At 53.1% G+C, this 20,213-nt stretch overlaps 1 protein-coding gene across 3 annotated transcripts in view; it reads left to right on the plus strand.

Moving 5' to 3' along the window:
* The first annotated feature begins 4,001 nt into the window (after positions 1–4,001).
* AIFM3 (apoptosis inducing factor mitochondria associated 3) overlaps positions 4,002–20,213 on the plus strand; it is a 64,980-nt gene continuing 48,768 nt past the window's right edge. For all 3 annotated transcript variants that reach the window (XM_054288507.1, XM_054288508.1, XM_054288506.1), the window contains exons 1-2: positions 4,002–4,069; positions 14,177–14,314. In XM_054288507.1, coding sequence (XP_054144482.1) covers positions 14,284–14,314 — 31 coding nt within the window. In that variant the 5' untranslated portion in view covers positions 4,002–4,069; positions 14,177–14,283. The remainder of the gene's footprint in view (positions 4,070–14,176; positions 14,315–20,213) is intronic.

The following is a 20,213-nucleotide window of genomic DNA, read 5'->3' on the forward strand; positions in this document are numbered from 1 at the left end:
TTTTTGAGTAAAGCCTGTGTTGATTCCACTCTGCCTGGGTGTAGCCGCAGGGAGCAAAGTGGCCACAGGCAGTTGAAATGTTTAGCAAGAACAAATTAGGGATGCGAGCAAGTAGAATTTGCCTTTCCAGGAACTTAAAAAATGGTGCAATGTGTACTGAGTTAGTGCAGTGAAAGTGATGAGACGCATCTGGAGAGAGAGGAATTGCTGTGAGTAACAGGTTCTTAAGGCACATCTGACCCTGCAGGTGGCAGCCAGAATCAGTGCCAGGTTGCCTGCTCCGTGTGTGGGTGTGTCAGTGCCTTGCCAGGACCAGCAAAGGCCTGTTCTGCTGGGGGCAGGAGGGGCAGCCTGAGAACATGAGCAGCATCCCCAGCACTGAGTGTGGTTCCATCCTGCTCCTTGCTCCTGCAGGATGGAACCAGGCTGGCACGGGCACTGAGGCTGCCTGGTGCACCACCAGGGTCTGTCCCTCTGCTGGGATGGAGGGCAGCTCCTGCCAGCTGCTGTGCTGCTGCTGTGGCAGGGCTGGACCCCCATCCACAGTGACCCCCCCCAGCCCTGCAGTGCTCTTCCTCAGGCACCCTAGCTTCAGGGGAGACCTTCCCTCTCTGCTCCTCGAGAAGCATCTGTCAGAGGCGTGTGAAGGCTGATCACTGTCTCCTCAGTCTGTGTCCTCAACAACAGGGAGACATTGTCCTTTATGCCTCATATTTGTGAGAAGCCATCCTCCAGTAATCTTCACCCAGCCTTCCTGATCCCCTCAGCTGCACGAGTCCCCTTGTACACTCTCATGTGTGCTGTGACTTCCACATGCTCCCCGTGCCCCTGCAGCTCCAGCAGCTCTGCTCACCAGGCTGTCAGTGAGGAGCAGGCCATGACCTGACCTGATGATTCCTTATCTTCTCACACCTCCCTGGGGCACACATAGCCACAGCCACCCGGGTCCTTCCCTCCTACCCGTTCTCCTGGCCAGGGTGACTCTCCAGGCACCACCCCGATCTGCACCCACTCTCCCTCGTCCCTTTGGACAAATCTGCACTCACTTCCCCCAGCCCACCCTGCACTTACATGTTGGTATACTGCACAAAAAGCAGCTGGAGGTGATTTCACAGTGCTGCAGTGTCAGGTTGCTGTCCATCTGCACTATTGCAGGACAGCATTCCTGTTCAGGGGCCTGGGAGGAGCCCAGTGCCCGGAGCTCCTGCATGGAGACACCAGCACTGCGGACGTTCCACTCTGCAAAGCCCTGATGATAACACAGAACTCGCCAGGGCTGCCAGCCGTGGCCTGCTAGAGTGCCATGGCATCTGTCCCAGCTATCCCAGAAGATCCAAGGCTCTGGCTCTGTCGCTTCCTAAGAAACTGAAAGTGCCAGGTGACATCAGGGCTGATCCTCACTCAAAGTGCTCATGTGCCAGCTGAGCACTCCTTCTCCTGCCCACGGCCCTGCCTGCACCTGCTCCCTCCCCTGCACTGCTCCATTTGCACAGCCTCTCTCCCTTGTTCCCTTTCCGCTTCTGCCCCACCCGACTCCTCTTGCAGGACTTCCTTCCCAGGGGAATGCAGGGCAGGGATGTGCAGTCAAGGGCAGAAATTTTCTTGTAAGGAAACATTGAAGCTGAGGCTTCAATCCAGCCTGGAAAGCAGGTCTGGGGATGCTGGAGGCTCCACCACTGGGTTATGGGTCACCCCAGCACCTGCCCATCACCCTGTTCCCTGCATCTCCCTGGCCTGCCAGGGCTCCGCCTGCCCCAGGCTGCACGGGACACCCCCTGCCCTTGTCCCTGCTGCAGTGGCACGAGGGGCTGTTAATTCTGGGGTGCTGGGAGGTGAAGGGCTGCAGGTTGTCATCTCCATGAGAACTGCAGAGAAGGCAGAGAGCTGGGGGTTTGCAGCACCGTGGGCAGCTGCGTGGCACTGCTGGCACAGCCCGGTCAGCCCTGCAGCGAGGCACCGCTGTCCCACGTGGGGCAGACCCGCAAACTGGGCCCCAGAGCACCCATTGCCACCACCAGCAGCACGGCTGAACAATGCCCCAAGCACCACAGGGTGCCTGGGTCAGCTCAGGAGCTGGGCAGGGACTAGTGGGGCACGACCTACTTGTGACATTTCAGTGACCAACACTGCAGTGCAGGCAGTGCTCAGTGAGGGAGAGGGGTCAGGGTGATGGAGCCAGTGCCAGGAGGCCAAGAAACAACAGTCATGGAGGCATGCACTGCCCAGTAGCTCTGTGAGGTTTTTGGGGAACGAAGGACCTCTAGACATCCATCCCTCTGGGCTCCTGCCCTGTCACCCCGCAGCAGGCAGAACTGCATCTCTTGCTGTTCCTGGGGCAGCGCAGCCCCACAGTACTGCTCATGTCTCACAGTCCCACCCCTGGCGTGATGTCCTTGGATGTGTAAGGTGCAGCGGAACAACCCCAAATGTTTCCACTTGTGGAGCCAGCTAAACATAGAATCACAGATTGGTTTGGATCGGAAGGGATTTTTAAAGGTCATCTAGCCCACATCCCTGCCATTGGCAGAGACACCTTCCACTATCCCGTGTTACTCCAAGCCCTGTCCTACCCGGCCTTGGACACTTCCAGAGATGGGGCAACCATGGCTTCTCTGGGCAACCTGTGCCAGTGCCCCACCACTCTCACAGGGAAGAATTTCTTTCCAATATCCAATTTAAATCAACTCTCCTTCATCTTAAAGCATGGCCACCCACAGCTTGTGATAGAGCTTGCTGTCAGGATAATTCCCTGCAAACCCATTTACTCCTACCAAGGCTCAGTCCTTGCTGTTTGCTTGCATAGGAACAGTTTTTTACACCACGGGTCAAAAATCCTGCGCTCCAGGAAAGGTAACAAAGGTGTGCTAGGGGTCCCCGCTGCCAGCAATCCCCCATCCCATGGAGGCACAGCACCACCCGCCGGGACGCTCCTCAGCTGCCTGCAGACACTGGACAGGGGAGCATTGCTCCTGTCTTGGAATCGAGGCAGTTCCATAAGGACCCATTGTCGATCTCCCAAGGCTCTGGAAGCACATGGGTCCCTGGAGCTTCTACACTGGAATGCTCCATCCTTGGGTAGTTTTTTTTTTTTTTTTACCAGCAGTGAGAACTGCAGATGAACAGCCCAGTTAAGCCACTCATCCCACTCAGAGCAGGGAACTGAAGCTGGATATTGAAGCACAGTGATCTGCCTGGAAAGCCTTGGGACTTGTATATTTGCGGTGTAAGAGAGCAGTGACCCGAGACAAAACTGTCTGGAGGTCGGGGAGAAAACTTTCCTTTGTACCCAGGGTGATGTCAAAAGTCATCCACTGAAAATAAAGGACAGATTTGGGGTATGTGATAGAAAAAGGCACAGAGAGATGCTGACACTGCTAGATGACATGATGGGGAGGGAAAGAGTTTTCTGGGGAGAAGAAAGGTTCCAGGCAGGAGGAAGCGGAGAGTAGTGCAGATCGTTGTCTGTGGGGGGGGCGGGGGGCAGAGACGTGAATCCAGAACGAAAATGTAAAAGCAAGTGACCCGGGAAGGGCCGGGCCGGGGTATTTCAGGTGGGCAGGAATAGCGCCGGCAGTGGCAGCCCCGTGGGACCAAGCAGAACCAACTGCCCGGGGGCAGCGGGGACCGCCCGCCACGCGTGTGCCGAGAGCGGGCAGGAACGGCGGGAGCTCCCCCACGCGTGTGCCGAGAGCGGGCAGGGTCAGCAGGGACCGTCCGCCACGCGTGTGCCGAGAGCGGGCAGGAACGGCGGGAGCTCCCCCACGCGTGTGCCGAGAGCGGGCAGGGTCAGCAGGGACCGTCCGCCACGCGTGTGCCGAGAGCGGGCAGGAACGGCGGGAGCTCCCCCACGCGTGTGCCGAGAGCGGGCAGGATCGGCGGGCACTTCCCCCCACGCGTGTGCCGAGAGCGGGCAGGATCGGCGGGCACTTCCCCCCACGCGTGTGCCGAGAGCGGGCAGGATCGGCGGCACCTCCCGCTCCGCACCCGCGGCGGGGGCGGGCCCCGCTCCTGCCCCGCCCCGGACCGGCCGCGCTCCTCCCGCCGCGCTGGCACCGCCGCTGCTGCCCAGGTAAGCGCGGGGGGCGGCGGGGACGCGTCCCGGGGAGATGCGAGGCGAGGGGAGCTCCCGGTGCAGGGCCGCTGTCCGGGACCGCACCGCACCTCGGTCGGGGGCAGCGGTCGGTGCGGCCGCCGCTGCCCGCAGGAGCGGGGACACCGCGGGGATCGGCATTGCCGGGGCGCGGCGCCGGCCCGGGGGCTCCTCTACAGCCGGAGCTGCCGGCAGGGCCGGGGTCGGAGCAGGGGGCGGGCGGTGAGAGAGCGCCGCATGTCTCCGCATCTCTTCTGAGATGCAGCGAATGCCCAAGAAATCAAAGCGGCATAAAAATGGGTCGCGGAGAAAAGCTGCGTTTGTCCTGAACGGGGTTTAGGTCCCTGTGTCATGTCCTCCCGCCAGCTTGTTCTCCAAGTTTGCTTCCTCCTGACCAGGGGGGACCATGATCTTGCCTGGACAGGGGTGAATGTCTTTAAGCTGAAGAAAGGTAGGTAAGGTTAAATATTAGGAAGAAATTCTCCACTGTGAGGATGGTGAGGCAATGGCAGAGGTTGCCCAGAGAAGCTGTGGCTGCTCCATCCCTGGCACTGTCTAAGGCCAGGCTGGACAGGGCTTGGAGCAAGCTGGGATAGTGGAAGGTGTCCCTGCCTGTGCAAAGGGGTGTGGAAGGAGATGAGCTTTAAGGTCCCTTTTAACCCAAGCCATTCCATGATCCTTGTGTGTTTCTTCCAACTCATGACATTCTATGGTTCCATTAACTGTGTGGTCTCCTTTGAGAGGGAACATCTGAGTGTGATGAATGGAGCTGGACTGTGGTGTTATACTGTAGCTGTTAGGAAAACATTGCCGGGATAAACTCCTTCTGCCCTGCTCCAGCTCCTGAGGAACGCAGATTGCTTTTGTGCAATGGGGACCTGGCAGTGGCAGCACAGCAGGGGCTCGGCTGCCTGTGGTGGAGCAAATGAGAATTAAAGGTCTCTCGTGTTGTGAAATGATTTGATTTTTGCATCAATCACTCTTCATCCGTGGAGAATTTCCAACATTTATGATTTTTATTGGCAGATCTTTACGATCTGAACCAAATCCCATGATTAATGATTTCCAGTCTAGCTCACAGAGGAGTGCGGAAGGGTGGCAATGATAGTGCTGCCGAATGAGCCTTTAACCTGGCGCCAGTAAATTGCTGAAGCAGCAGCCAGGAACACAATCCTGCCTTGACTGTGCTCTGACACGGCGTTCCCGGGGTGCATGAAACGGCAGCTTTGCAGCTCCGTGTGCTGCTGCAGTCACAAACTCCTGGTGACAAGGGGAAGAGCTCGGGGCAGTCACTCCTGCCCACGTCCCTCCCTGCCCGTGCTGCCCATCGCTGGGCCCCGGGCTGGTCTCGCCCTTTTGCAGCGTGACTTCTGCTTCTGTTTCTTGAGGCCATCTGAAAGGAAATCACCTGGCAAAGCCGCTTTCTCCAGGTGGGTGTAAGGCAAATCTTGGACCCCACCAGGAAGTGGCTGGAGAGACAAAGCTTTGGCAGGAGGGCTCTACGGAGGGGCTGGGCAAACAGGGGGGAGGACAGAGCAGGATGTGAAGGAGGGGTCCAGTGCTGCTCTGGGGATGTCGGAGTTACTGTGAATCAGCAGCTGGGGGACCCTGAAGCAGAAGCCAAGCAGCAGGACTGGGATGGGTATGGAAATGGCAGGAAAGTGAAAATGGGAGAGTTGGCCAGAGGGAAGGGGAAGCTAGCTGGAGAGCTATCAAGAGGGAAGAATGGGGTGAAAAGCTAGAGAGGAGAGGTTGGGGTACCAGGGAGACAAGAAAATGGGGTTCCTATGTGCCAGCCCCTTTGATTTTGGCTCATCTGCTCCATGGGCAGAGGGTGGGCAGCAGTGCATTGCATATCTGCACAGTGTTACCATGTCCTGTGTGCAGCATCTTCGAGGTGGAGGGACAAGAAGCAGTGATATGAACACAGGAGTGGTCCCCCAGTTGGGCATCCCATTCTGGAAGGCTGATCTGCCAGTCTGGGAACCACAGCTAGGGGTTGTGGGACTCTCTTTTCATCCTTTGTAGCATCATTCCTGACAAAAATGGTAACTTCAGGATGGAGACCATCTGTTTTCATCCTCATATTATTTTAAAAATACAAGCTCTCCCTGCCCCTAAAAACATCATCCCCTGTCATGCTGTCTTCTGTGTGACTTGATTCTCTTCCCACTGTCTGCCTTTCTCTTGGCAGGCAAGCCCTGTGCCCCTCCCTGGGGTCAGAGCAGGGTTTCTGCAGGTGGTGTTGATAACACAGAGTGCACAGCATGGTCCACGGGCTGGGGGTAGAGCCTTGGGCTCCCCAGTGCTCCAGCCATGCTGGGCTGTGTTCAGAGTCCTGTGTCCTGTGGAGAGAGCTGCTTGTTTTGGCAGCAGAGTCTGGCTTGCCCTGGAGACAGGGCAGTTTGATTTTGCTGAGCCAGACCTTGCTGGGAAACATGGGGGCTCCTCATTGAGATCATGGGCTGTGGCACCCAGGGTGTTGCAGCAGGTGGAGGATGGACCCCAGGGTGAGCAGAGAGGGGAGCTGCAGGCAACTCAGGGTGTCAGAAGGACTTTGTGCCGGTGGCTGCTGTGGTTTTTTGGGGAGCAGATCTCTGTGGGATGGTGAGGATGGCAGGAAGGTGCCTGTGGGCTGTGGAACACCGGTAGTGTGGCTGTGCTCGGACAAGAGCTGGAGCCCAAATACTGTTTCACCTGCACTGTGCACCATGAGGAATGTGGTGTGTTCACTGTGGGGTCGGTGCTGGCTCCTGCTCTGACAGGCTTTGTGCAGATGGACTGGAACTCTGCCATACCAGCGGAGACTGGCTGATTTTGGGAAGGGAAGGAGGTGAGCTGTGGGAGAGTGCTGGTGCACCTTTGGGCTGAAGCCTGGTCCCTGGCGGGATCACTAGGGCCAGGAGGATGCTGGAGCAGAGGCAGATGTACTGCTTGGTGAACTGCAGGACTCTTGGGATCCATGTTATATATTTTTATTAATGTCCTCTGCCCACAAAGCAGCTGAAACTGGCTGAGGAGTTGGAGGTGGAAAGCATCACTGGTGGCTGGAGTTGCACCACTGAACACAGATGGAGGAGGAGTGAGCCTGAGACTGTGCATGGTGGCACTAATGTGAAACAAGAATGGGCCTTCAGGATATGATGGGGAAGGACAGTCTGGGTGTACTCAAGGACAGGGGGATGGGAGTCATCACTCCAAAGTCTTTCTAATACTGGCACAGGTATGGAGGGACCCGGTGGGGTGGTGGCTTAGTTCTGACTGAACACTGTGGGAGTCAAACTAGAGCAAATCCCCAGAAAAGTGAGAGAAATGGGCAGTTCTTGTAAGAACACACCATGACTTGAGTCTGGTGTGAGGGGGCTGGTGATGTGCCGGGTGTGTGGTGGCTCAGGGTGGGTGTGTGGGCCTGGGATGGAGCCACAGAGGGGAGGTGGGGCTGAGGGATGGGGTCCCTGTTGGGTGCCATTGTGTGTGGTGAGGAGGTAGATAGGAAAGAATGCTCTGGGTCCTGCTGATGGTCAGGACCAGGTGGACCAGGGTCCTTGTGTCCAGGGACCAGAGGACATGGGACAGACAATGCTTTGTGGGATAGGCTGGAGAGGCTGTGGTGGGATCTGTGCTGCCCTTTGCTTGTAGGGTGTGACCAAAACAGGTCTGCTGCTGGGACTGCTTCACGGCTCCTGCTGGCCTTGTGTTAAAGACAATATTTTGCATGTATGGAGAATTGGCAGCACTGAAGTGGACAGAGTGTGGTTTGGGATCAGGGCTTGTTTTTTCCCACAGCAGGGACCAGAGTCAGAGCCAGCTCTTCCCTGCAAGCAGGGATGGTAACACCAGATGCTCTGAGACTCCAGCTGCCCCCTCCTCTTGTGTTCCTGCTTGGGGGATGTGGAACCAGCTGGCAGAGCTGGATGTGAATGGCTGGAACGGGCACACGGTACCCTTCACTCTGCAGAGCAGACAAGCAAGTTTTCCACATGTTGAGCTCAGTCCTTAAACAGAGCAGAAAAGAAATTACTTGACCTGGGCCCTTTAGAGACATCCATGAAGGATGTCTCAACAAGAAAGTGCTGAGCTCTTCAATTAGCTGTAACATCGTTCTGAGTCCAAAAATTGTCTGTGAGAACTGATAAAGCTCCTGAAGGACAAAGTTCTCAGGGCAGAAATAAGCAAATGTTTGCAGACAACAGAGCCCAGATTCAGTAAAAAGAAATTTTTTTTGTATGCAGGAGCAGTTAAAAACCAGCAGCTCCTGTTCAGTGCAGAGCTGTTGGACATTGCCTTAGAAGACCTATGCTAAAAGTGACTGAAAGCTAGGAAAACAAAGCTGCCATGGGGAAGAGAGGTGGAGAGATCACACACACAGCTGGACTCCTGGCCCTGCCACAGCAGGCAATCCCTGGCCAGAAACAGCCTGAGGAGCCTGGCAAAGGGCAATGTTTAGAGCTATAGAGGAAGGCCAAAGCTCCCTGGCACTTGTGCCAAACTCCAAGGGAGACCTTTCCTGATCCCAAACTGGCAATGAGCTGTTACCTGAGCATGTGAGCAACCCCTGTGCCTGACCTGTGCAGCTGTCATCGCTCCAGGGCACAGCACAGCTGCCTAACCCCTTTCCTTCCTCTACTGGAGGCACCTCAGGGGGGCTCAGCATCACAAAATACTCCAGAAGTGGGGTATCTTGGGAGTAAAAATTAATTTCCAGTCCCATCAGGAGACCATTAGTGCTCCAAAGTGTTGAGGGAGTGAAATCTTTCAACATCTCCTTTTGTTCCCATTTTTAATGGGTGCTGCATCTGGCAAATGTGTGGATGGTCTGTGGTGGTCTCCAGATGCCAGGAATGGATTTTCTTGTTCCTTGTATACCATTGAATCTTTCCCACTGATACCCATCTAAAAAGGTCTTATACCCTTTTTAGGACCTCCAGATGTTAGTGGGTCCTGTCATGACTCGTGTTGGGTCCATTCTCCAAAGCTTAAGGCAGAATTATGGTTCAGTCCAGGCTAGTGTGTCACCCTGCTCACAGCTGGAATTGGGTCAGATGGCCACTAGAGACCTCTTCCAGCCTGAATTCTCCCATGGTCATGGGCAGAAGGTGCAGAGCAAGAGGTGCTATGCTGATGTGAGATGAATACCAGCCTAGTCATGACCACAACTGCCATGTTAATGCTCCCTGCACTGAAAGCTGCTGAGAGGTGTAATGTCTCTTTGATTGGCCCTTTGATCCCACTCCCTTTGAGAAACAGCCACCCCAGGGCTCACAGTGCCTGCTTTCCCTTGTGGTTTTCTTTAGTTCTCCAGTACTGAGTTGTTCTCCCTTGACCTTGGGGAAGCTCTCCTCCTCAGCCTGACAGAATGTCTTTGGGAGATACCTCTTACTGACCTCTGCTTTGATATCCTGGTGTGTGTCTGATGAGAGACCTTCCTCATCCTCACTTGTGTGGACCTTGGCTTTCCATGGACCTGTAGCCCCTCTCCTGCAGACTGGTGATGTCAGTGAAGAGACAGAAGTCATCTCCTTGGGAACAGAGCAGGTCCCAGATGTCCCTCTTGTTCACTGAATTCTAGTGGCTCTTCAGAAATCTCCTCAAAGGTCTTCTAGATGCTCTGCCAGCTTGCCCCCAGCTTTCCTCCAGATCCTGCTGCAGAGCACTGCAAAGCAAGCAGAGAGCTCACCTATGTGAGGACAAAAGTCCTTGGAGTCTGCTTGCTGGACTCATGGCAGAGATCATTCAGGCATTTCCAGCTGTGGGAGGCAGCCAGTCCAAGCAGTAGTGCCTGGACATCAAGGGAGGAGGAAGGCTGGCTGAGCACCGGATCCCGAGCTCCCTGGGAGAACAGAGGTTGGATGTGGGTGATGGCAGGATGGGAGCACCCATTGTTGTCTAGTTTCCTTGGAATGATAGGCATGTTCCTGAGCTTTGGGAACCTGAACTGTGTCCCAGCAGACCTAGGGCTGGCTTGGGTCCGTCCCAAGAGGAGGACAGGGCAGTGGAGGAGATGCAGCTGTGGGAGGACCAGGGCTGTGCAAAGCCTGCAGGATCTGGGACTGTAAGACCCAGGGACAGAGATGTTTCTTATGCTGGCAGCCAAATCCAGGATCCTCAGGAGCTGGCAGCTGCTCTAGCATCTTTGTCTCCTCCATGCTTCAGCCCCAGGGCAGGGTCCCTTCTCTGAGAGCATGTGGTGAGTTGTCACCAAGCCCCTGCCTTCTGTGGCAGCCCCTGCTAGCCCCTGGTGCCAGGAGATCACATCAGTCGTCTTCTTGATGACACTGGGAGGTCCCACATTGCTGAGGAGAGGAAACTTGGGTCCAGGGCTTGAGAGGAGGGGACAGAGGGATGGGGAGGGGACAAAGCTGCCTTGAGAGGTGGAGAAACCCCCTCTATGTGTCCAGGGGACCAGGTGAGGTGACTTGTGCTGGGCAAGTGGGAAGGGAATGGGAAGCAATCCTCTCACCTCTTCTTCCTCTGGTGGCACCCAGGGCTGGTGTGGCAAGGAAATGGGAGTCAGGGTGATGTCCACAAAAAGGTGAGTGTGCAGCCAGAAGCTCAGTGAGAGGGTCTGGAGGAGCCTGGAGAGGGCACGGGTGCAGCTGGTGTCCATGTGCACAGGCCCCCCTCACACAGCAGAGCAATCATGGCTGAGGGACTCGGGCATCGTGGCACAAGTGTGTCTCTGCTCAGTGCTCCACAGAGGCCTCCAGCTGGAGCGAGCTGGGACTGACATCTCTGGGAAATGTCCGTGTCACAGGGCATGGCCTGGTGCTCATATCTCTGCCAGATTTCTAGGCAGGCAATGCAGGATCACTCACAGCAGCAGGACAGATGCTGACAGATGCTGCAGCTGGATGGGAGGGACCTGGGTGCCAGGTAAGGAAATTATACCAGGGCAATAAACACAAACTGATGCTCAGGGGAAAAACATTTTTTCTACCTATGGTGTACTAATACGCCTATATAGTTATATAGTTGCCACATTAGGTCTTGGAAAGGATTTTGGAGTCACAGCAGAGCACTGGATTAAAACAGGAGCCTGGGGCACTGCAGAGAGCAGAAGCACAGTGCTAATAATAGCTCTGCCAGCACTGCACTGCTCAGAAGTGGTGCAGGCTCTGAATTCTACTCTGAGCCCAGCGGGGAGTGTGGGCTGGAGTGTCCCTGCCTGCCTGCCTGCTCCTGCCTGCTTGTGGCAGATGGGTGCTGTTGGCCACGCTTGGGCAGTGGACACTGGGCTGAGCCGGGTGGGCTGTCTGCTCTGATACCCCTGACTTGCTCTGAAGCTTGATGTTGCCATATTTTGCATATTTTGCTGCCTTGCAGGGGAAGTGCTCATGGTCAGTAGCACTAGACTGTTTCCCATGTTTCTCCTGTTAGATAACTTTCCCAGTTTTTCCTGTTGGGGACCAGGCTGGTGTCCCTGGTTGTGTGCTGGGGCAGTGCTCTCTGTGGATGATGGAGTTCTGCAGACAGCCTGGTGGAGGGGCCGGTTCCTCAATCACACTAGAGTTTTTAGGGATGGGACCTGTATGTTCCTCAGCACCACAACAGTTACCTCGTATTTTGGTAGCCCACTCCTTCTTGCCCTCTCTGAAGGTGTTCCTGTTCAGCTGTGTGCCACAGAGTGTGGTTTTGTTCAGGGAACAGATGATGAATTCTGAGCATGGTCACCTTGTTTAGGTCAGGCTGTCACCCTTCAGGACCTAGCAAGGTTTTAGAGGTGATCCTGTGTTCAGCTACCTTGTTTTGTTTATGGGCTTATTTCCTTCTCCTAACAGAGCTTATGGCTTTGGCCACAAATCCTGCAGGATGCAGCTCTGGGTCGATGCCTCTGGATGCCACTAACAGTGACATGGCCCTGTTGTGTCCCCTGAGTTGGTCTGACAGGGGAGGCTGGTGCCCTTCTGCAACCATCTGAGTCTCAGGTGATTCTGAGACATCTCCATGTGCATGCTGGGACTGAGGCTGGGAGCAGCCAGGTGGCTTCTCCTCTGATGTCATCAGCTGAAATCCTACCAAGAACCATTTTGGTTTTGCCTGGGGAACTCTGATAGCAAACACTTCCCTCTGACCTGCTTTGGGAGGTGCAGATGTCTCAGGCTTTGGAAAGACTGGAGGGACCATCAGTGGAGAAATTAGGAGATGTGAAGTGGGCTTGAGGGGATGGCTGCAGATTGCCATCTTTAAGGTCCAAGCAAAGCAAAGGCATCTTGGATGAACGGGTGACATTCTGACATTCAGGAACTCTGACATCCCCCCAAGTCCTTGTTAAAACCAGTCAGACCAGCTAGAAACCAGTCCCACATCAGCATCTCTGAGATGGTTGGAGAAGTGGGAGTGATTCTCTGGGGAAGCATATTTGGGAGCTACCCTTCAACCCACCACCTGTCCAGGGCTCCCTGCTGTGGTCCCCTGTGTGTGCAGCATCCCAAGGGAATGCTGCCATGGTGCCAGGGCACTGCTTGCCTGGGCCATGATCCTGCCTTGGGTCACCCACAGTGTCCACTTCTGCTGCAGGAAGTCCACTGCAAAGAGCTGATCTGGGTCAGTGGGACTTGGTTTGCTCCTGAGGTACCAGTGCCAGTATTTTGTTATATGCACTAAATTGTTGCCCTGCATCACTGACACATCAGTGACCCAAGACTCGGTTTGCCTGGTACAAAACCATTTTCCCTTTCTTTCTGCTCGTTCTGGCAAAGGGCTCTACAGCAGCTACTGCATGGGACATCCCCACTCTGTTTTCCCCCACTGCTCCCAAATCCTCCTCTGCATTTATGCACCTTCTGACATGGTGACTTTTTTTTGCATTTGCCTTTGTATAAACATTGTCATGCTACTTTCCTGGGATTCTCTTGGAAGAAGAGCTCTCCCCTCTATATTTAATAATCCCTCTTTGCCGAGTATCAAATAGCACATGCCTACTTTGCACCATGGGCAAAGCACCAGGCTTGTGTTCCTCTATAGCTTGGATGGCTTATTCATCATAATCCAGGCTCTGAAGCTGCTTCTGCAACGCAGCTGGGGCTTAGCAGAGGTGATGCTATGCATGGAAGGAGCGTTGGAAGTTGTGTTTTGGAGGGATATAGCTGAAAACAGAGGAATACATCCTGATATTTTGAGTTGATGTTTAAGCTAAGGAGAGAAGGTGCTTGGTATCTCTCTCCTGGCACTTCTCTAATTTCTTCTTATTGTAAAGATCTCGAGGCATTTTATAAGATACAGAAAAACCTACTTTGCCTGTCTCAAAATATAATCCAGAAATTGCATTTATCTTCCTGCCCAGATCAGAGGGCTTTTTGAAAAATATACGGCAAACCCATAGGAAATCAGTTAAATTCAGGACTGAATAAAACAAATTAAATATACTATTTTATTGCCAGTGTGTTGGATGACTCTTTGCTGTTTTCAGTCATGGAATGGAATTGGAAAGGTTTATCTAAATTCTTAGTCTGTACCAAATCTGAGAGCATCTCAAGTCAAAGCTTATAAGAGAAACACAACTTGACTTTATGAATTAAAAAAAAAAAAAAAATAATGAAAAAAAAGGAGGTTGATGCAAATGTCCTGATAGCAAAACCCCTTTCTCTAAATAATTAATTGTTCCTAAGTCAATGGCATTTCTGCAGGAATGAGCATAACTGGCATAGGGGAACTTGCAGGACTGTGCAATAGAATAGACTTCTTTTTTTCAATCTCCTAATAATAACACAAAAACCCCAACTGAAATGTATTTATGGTTCAGTCATTGTATTTGTGCTGCGACCTGTGCTCTTAGAGCTTTAATTCCCAAAGGCAGGGCTTTGGGAAGTTATTAAAGTCTGGCCATAAATGATATGGGGGTTTTTGTAATTAACTTTGATGACTGAATTTATAAACTTCATAGCTGAATTTGGCGGTGTGTCCCAGCACGGTGACCCCAGCAGCGGCTGTCCCCGCGTCCCTCGGGACACACAGCGTGTCCGTCCCTCCGCGGTGCTGCCGCCGGTGCGGCACGGGCGGCCGCGCTGTCACGGGTTCGGTTCCCGTGCCGGCCGCCCCCGCCCTCCGGCCGTGCCCGCTCTCACGGAGCTTTTCTGCCCGACGCAGGTGGGGATCGCCGCGGGAGCCGGGAACCAGCCGTACCATGCGAGGATGTGCCCGCGGCCTCGCTGACCTGCCCGGCCCCGGCGCCGCTGCCCGTCCCGCCCGGCACCATGGGAGGATGCTTCTCCAAGCCCAAACCAGGTGACCGCCCTGCGCGCCGGGCCCCCGGCCCACCGGCCCCGGGCGAGAAGTAGGTCAGCGGTGGACGCTGGCCGGGGGAATGTTAATGCTCGGCTCCTGCAGGGAGGATTACCGCACTCTTAATCCCCCCAAATTCCTCAGTGCTCTCGCTGCCAGGCAGGGAGCTGTGGGGGGTTGCAGCAGTGCCAGGGGCGCGGTAGGTGGGTGGGATGGGAGCTCACCCCGTGCCACGAGGGAGGCATCTCTGCCTGGTCACACTGCCTTGCTCTTGTCCACCCACCTGCTTCTACCTTTCTGCCAGATCTGGAGCAGAGTTGCCCCCCTCGTGCCCCAGTGTAGGTTTGGGTGACAGCTATCCCAGCATAGACACATGGGGCTCCAGCACCTTCCTTCTGCCACGGTTTTGTCACTCTGGCACACTGGCCAGCTCTTATTTCTTTCCCTGTGGGAAGGGGATGACTTGGGAAGGAGCAGACCAGGTCCTGGAGCTGCTCTGCTTTTGGGATTTTATTTTCTTGGTGAAGCTTGTTCATCTGTTCCATCTGTACTGCTTTCGGTGGGGAAAGCAGCTGTAGACACCTGCACATCAAGGATTCTCCCCTTGCCTGGCACATTCCTTCCACGGCTGGGCTGGCTGGGCTCCCTGCTCTCTACGGTTTGGGGAAGGTTGGGTGTATGTGTGAGGGGCAGGGGTGGTGCCACCTGCCCAGGCAAACTGGCTGGTTGAGGGGGGCCTGGTGTGGCAGTGTCAATGCCCAGCCTTGTCCTGAGCAGGCTGGGCATGAGCAGGCACTGTGTGATCACCCATACTCACACCGCTGGCAGCACCTACATGGCCCTGGCACAGGAGCCTGGGGAGTGATGGTTGGTCCTGTCCATGCTTCTGAAGCTGTCATGGAGGAGTGCTCCCAGCTCCCATCCTGCAGCTTGTTTTGGCCACCTCAGAGAGAGCTTACGGTGACCTTGTCCCTATTACTTGCTTGTGTCCCAGGGCAAGGGGAATCAGAGAATGGTGACGATCTATCAGACCAGTCAGCATCCCTGTGTAGCCTTTGTGGGTGGAAGGATGTCTTTTGGAGACCTTTCCTTGGCAATCTGTCTTCACTGTTTGAGGCAGGAGGGATTGCAGGTTGAAGGACTAAATGGGTCAGAAGGGCAACAGAAGTTGTGCCTCACCAAACATTCATGGAGTGACGTCACTGCCTTTATGCAAGGCACAATGAGAAAAATAAAGGTGCCTTTTTGCCTTGACCTGTACTGTGATTATGGGGCACCACCAAGGTAATATGGCACTGGACACTCTGGCCTGTAAGTCTTCTCTGTGAAAGCCCTGTTCATATGTTTCTTTAAAATGTTTGAGAGGTAAAAACACATCCAGGAATAAATGCTTTTGTTGACTAAATTTGTGACAAACTCTGCTATGAGCTCCACTTAATTTTGTATCATATCAGCAAAACTGCATAATCTTGGACCAGTGTTGGAACACCAATGCTCAGTTTTCCTTAGTTGCCGATTTTTGCAGCTAAGAGAGAGAGCTGTATTTGCATAGCAGGGCCAGATGCCTGAAAATGGCACCCTGCAATGCCCCTCCATCCCTCAGCTCTGGTTTGGATTAGCATCTTCAAAGGCTTTGCACAAGCCTTCCACAGCCCCCGGGTCGCTCACCACTGGCTGCAGGACTTCATCCAGGCTTATCAAACCTGCAAATGCAAGGAGCTAAACAGAGGCATTTGAGGATACTGATTGTTCTAGCAAAGGGTTTCACTGATGTTTCATATGGGAATTGTATAGTATAAGAACTGAGTACTGGACTTTACAATTCCTTTTCTGAATAAGAAGCAGGGACAGAATAGAGCTATTTGCTCCACCAGTGCTGTTTCCACACGAAGGGAATATTTTGGATGCAGCCTGAAGTGAACAGAATTGATTCAGACACTTTGTCAAGGTGTACATGAGATCTTTATCTGCTCCACCTCCTTCATTACAACAGAGACCCTCAGTTGTCCTGAGAACCCTCGAGATAACCTTGGCACTGTGCACATATCACCTTTTGATGGGCAGATGAGTGATACAAGAGCTCTGGGGAGTGGAGTCTCTAAATAGCTGTGCTGACTGCACTGCTGGCCAGCCATGAGGTCTGGCTGCTGCTGCAGCACCCATCCCTGTCTGAATATTTCAGTGTTTAATTAAGAGCTCATGCTCAAACAGTGAAGCAATCTGCTGTTATCTCCAGTGCTGCAGTCCCGTGATGCCAGATCCTCTTCTGAAGGCCCAGTTCTCAGTCTCTGCATAACTCTCTCCTTGGGTTTGTCTCGGGTGTGTGATGCATTGGGGATGAGCTGCCCAGCTGGCAGCCTGCACGGTATCCCAGCACCCGCTCCCACAGCACAGCCAGATCAGGATAATGAGTGTCAGGAACCATCATGTGCCAGGTCTGTGTGAGCTGCAGCAGCTCTGTCTCTGCCCTGGGCATTAGGAGAGTGGCTTCAAAATCTATAAATTTTGATTCTTCTTCTGCTGGGCTCAGTGTTTGATAGCAGGGCAGTCGCTTCGCAGCACATGGGGTATCTTGGGGTGGGCTTCACCCTTGCAAGGAGGGTGCATTTAGAGGGAGTGTGCTCCCTGCACACTGCTTCACACTGCTGGAGGGTGCTGGACCGGGTGCCATTGGCTGTGTGATCTGAGCTTGGCTCTGAGCTTGTCCCCAGCCTTGCTTGGTAAGTCCTACCTCCTGCTTTTGGACTGTAGCATTTGCTCACAGAGCATCTGGGAGAGCAGAGCCAAGCACATTTTACATGGTGGTTTTGTCATTGGCTCTGTCATTTTTAACAGAATGATGGAATCATGGAAGGGTTTGGTCTGGATGGGTCTGTAGAGACCAAGTAGTTTCAACCGCTTGCTGTGGGCAGGGACACCTTCCACAAGGCCATGTTGTTCCAAGCTCTGTCCAGCCTGGCCTTGGAAGGAGGGGAGAAGTGCTCCATAGAAATGGTTTGGAATCTCTTTGAGACCACCTGAAGTCACAGTCATTGGGGCTTGCAGTTGACGTGGGGTGGGCAAGCCCAGGGGATGCCTGGAGAGTGCAGCTCTGGCAGGGCACAATGAGCCCTAAGCACGTCCCATGGTGGTGGATTACTCTTGCTGGCTTTGGGAAAATAAACCCTGCTGGGGTAAACTGAGATTTTTGGCGGTGCCTGCTGGTCCCTCCAGCATCATCCCTTGATGCATTTCTGGTTTCCAGTGCTCCCAAAGCTGTTGGCACCTACAGCCAGCAGCAGGTTGTTCCCTGCCCTCAGTGCTCCTGTGCCCTGTGCCTGCAGCCCTGAAGGGGCACACCCTGGGGCATTGCAGGGTTTAGGGCTGGGGAAGGCAGACACACTGCTCTCCCCTTGCCAGCTCAGCTCCTCCATCCTTTATAGCTGGACATCTTCATCTTATTCAGACTCCCCTTGGCTCAAGTCAGCTCTTGGCTTGTGTCAATTCTCTCTTCCCATATTAGCTCAGTATTTTCCTGGTTTCCAGTATTTTAAGTATCGGGTACCTGGAGGTACAACCTTTCAATGTCCCAACATCCATAATTTAAATTTAGCCTCCAGAAGGGCTCTGAGCCATACTGGGAACCCAGTCCTGTGATAAAGAAGTATTGGGGCATCCAATTGCCCTAATTTTTAAAAAATAATGCCTGTGACCCTGCACTGCAGCCCAGCCACCGGCCACCACCCTGCTTTGGGATCAATGTCAACAGTTCCAGTCTCACATCTAAAGTACCTCTACAAGAGCAAGCAGGGATTTTGACTAGTCCCACCAGGCTGTGAATAGTGATGGAGAGGGAATAAATTTACAGGAGATGTAATGGGATATTAAGCTTTGACTGCTTGGGTGAATGACACCAAGGCAAAGCACAAGAACATGGTGGCCACAAGAGAAAAAAACAACACCAGAGCCAACAGTGATAAATGGTGTTGGGACATGGTTCCTGATTGTATGTGAAGAATGCCAGCAGTGCTCGACCTGAGGCTGAAAACCTGGGAGAAAAAAAAAAAATCTATTAGCATTTATAGTCTTGTCAAGAACCTGTGTTTTAAATGATTCTATGACTCTGAGAAGCTGACTCAGGATTTTCGAGTAGTGAGAGCTTGCAGTGCTGGGGTATATGTAGATATGTGATATGAGCACTTGCTAATGCTCAGCTAGTTTCTCTGCTTTTTTTTCTATATTCTTATAAACTATTTCCAGCCCTGGCCTTCTGGTTCTTCATCTATGTAAGTGTGTATCTATAGAGATATCTTAAAAATGTGCATGAACTTATACAAACACCTACACACACATATGTGTGTGTATAAGTGATGTTGGTGGCACAGGGCAAGCAGGCACACTTCTGTCTCTTTCTGTCATCTATATCTATACCTACACATCTCTACATCTCTGTTTATATTTTTATCTGTATCATCTATATCTATACCTTATGTCCATACCTGTGTATCAATATCCATATTTATATCCGTATTACTACCTATATTCCTGAGGAGTTGCCTACTGTCTAGATTTGTAGTAACGTGCCTAAAACTTTCCAAACAGTTTGCTGTCTAGACCCTCTTCTAGCAGCTGTAGGATATGACTGTCAAAGAGCTGGAACACACTGGCCCCAGCCCCTTACCAATCGGATTTGGTATTAAATTAAACTTGGGTTTATAAATATTTCATTTAAATGTCATTTTCCCTGATGGCAACTGAACCAGTTTGCTGGATCAGCTCAGGTGCTGCTTAGCCCTGGATTCCTGGAGGGATCATCCCTCAGGAATGCAGGTTTCAGGCCAGAGGGACACTCCATGAGGGGCTGAGAGGCATGAGAAGGAGGAGGAGATGGGGGTAAAGAGGGTTCCTGAGGGGCAAGTGGGATATGCCCCTCATAGAGGCAAGTAGTGAAGTGTGGGGTCCGAAATAGGAGAGGGAAGATTTTAAAACTCTTTTTCTTTTCCTCTGGACATTTGTCCAGCAATGTTGGTGGGTGCCAGGTGGGGATGGCTGAGTGCCAGAGACTTGCTGCTTCCTGCATATGTTTTTCTAGCTGAGGAAGAAGGGGAAAGCTCAGAGCTACATTTCCATCTTTATCCCTGCAGGTTCATTTGCCTGTGAATCAGTGGGCACTCCATGTGCTCACCTGACCCAAATGTGCTCTGGAAAACAAAGTCCTGGGGCATCAGCCAAGTGAGAGATGGAGTTGGTCCCTGCAGATGAATTCACTGATATCCATGTCCCCCTCACCATTAGGGCTCAGAGCCACAAGCTTTGCCCAAACTTTGTCTCATCCTGCGACATGGTCTGGCTCCGCAGTCTAGCTGCAAGGATGCACTGATACATTTTGTGCAGATTGACTGTGAAATTAAATGACATCAGCTTCCTGTTTCTTGGGCCAAAAGTGTTTCACTGGAACTGGCATAAATGGGTATTCATTATATTTCCAAACTCTGTCCTGGAAAATCCATGTCTGCTTCTTCCAATGCCCTAGGAAAGAGGTGCTTATGGGGAGCAGCCTCTTCACTGGGTGCCTGCAGCAGCCTGGCTGCTTCTCTAGAGCTCCAGGAACAGATTTGCTCATAGCAATGTGAGGTTTTTAATTTATGGTGCAGGGCCTATTCATTTGCATTAACTCCTGCAGCTGCAAGAGCACAGCAGAAGGTGATGTTTTCTGTTGGTTCAGCATTCATACACAGAAAATCACTTTCCTGGATCTATCTGTCTCTACCGTTGGTGAATCCTGTCCAGGTGAGCACAGGGATTTGGCACTTTGGCAAAAAGCCATGCATCCCTTGCCTTGCTGAGCAGGCACAAGCAGCAGAAATGTGCAGGACTCCTGAGACAGCTGCCTGCCTCCAGGGCCTGAATGGCCATGGTCACC

This window comes from Melozone crissalis, unplaced genomic scaffold, assembly GCF_028551555.1.
Source record: "Melozone crissalis strain CALT ecotype California unplaced genomic scaffold, PUWL_Pcris_2 ptg000063l_1, whole genome shotgun sequence".
NCBI classification, from domain to species: domain Eukaryota; kingdom Metazoa; phylum Chordata; class Aves; order Passeriformes; family Passerellidae; genus Melozone; species Melozone crissalis.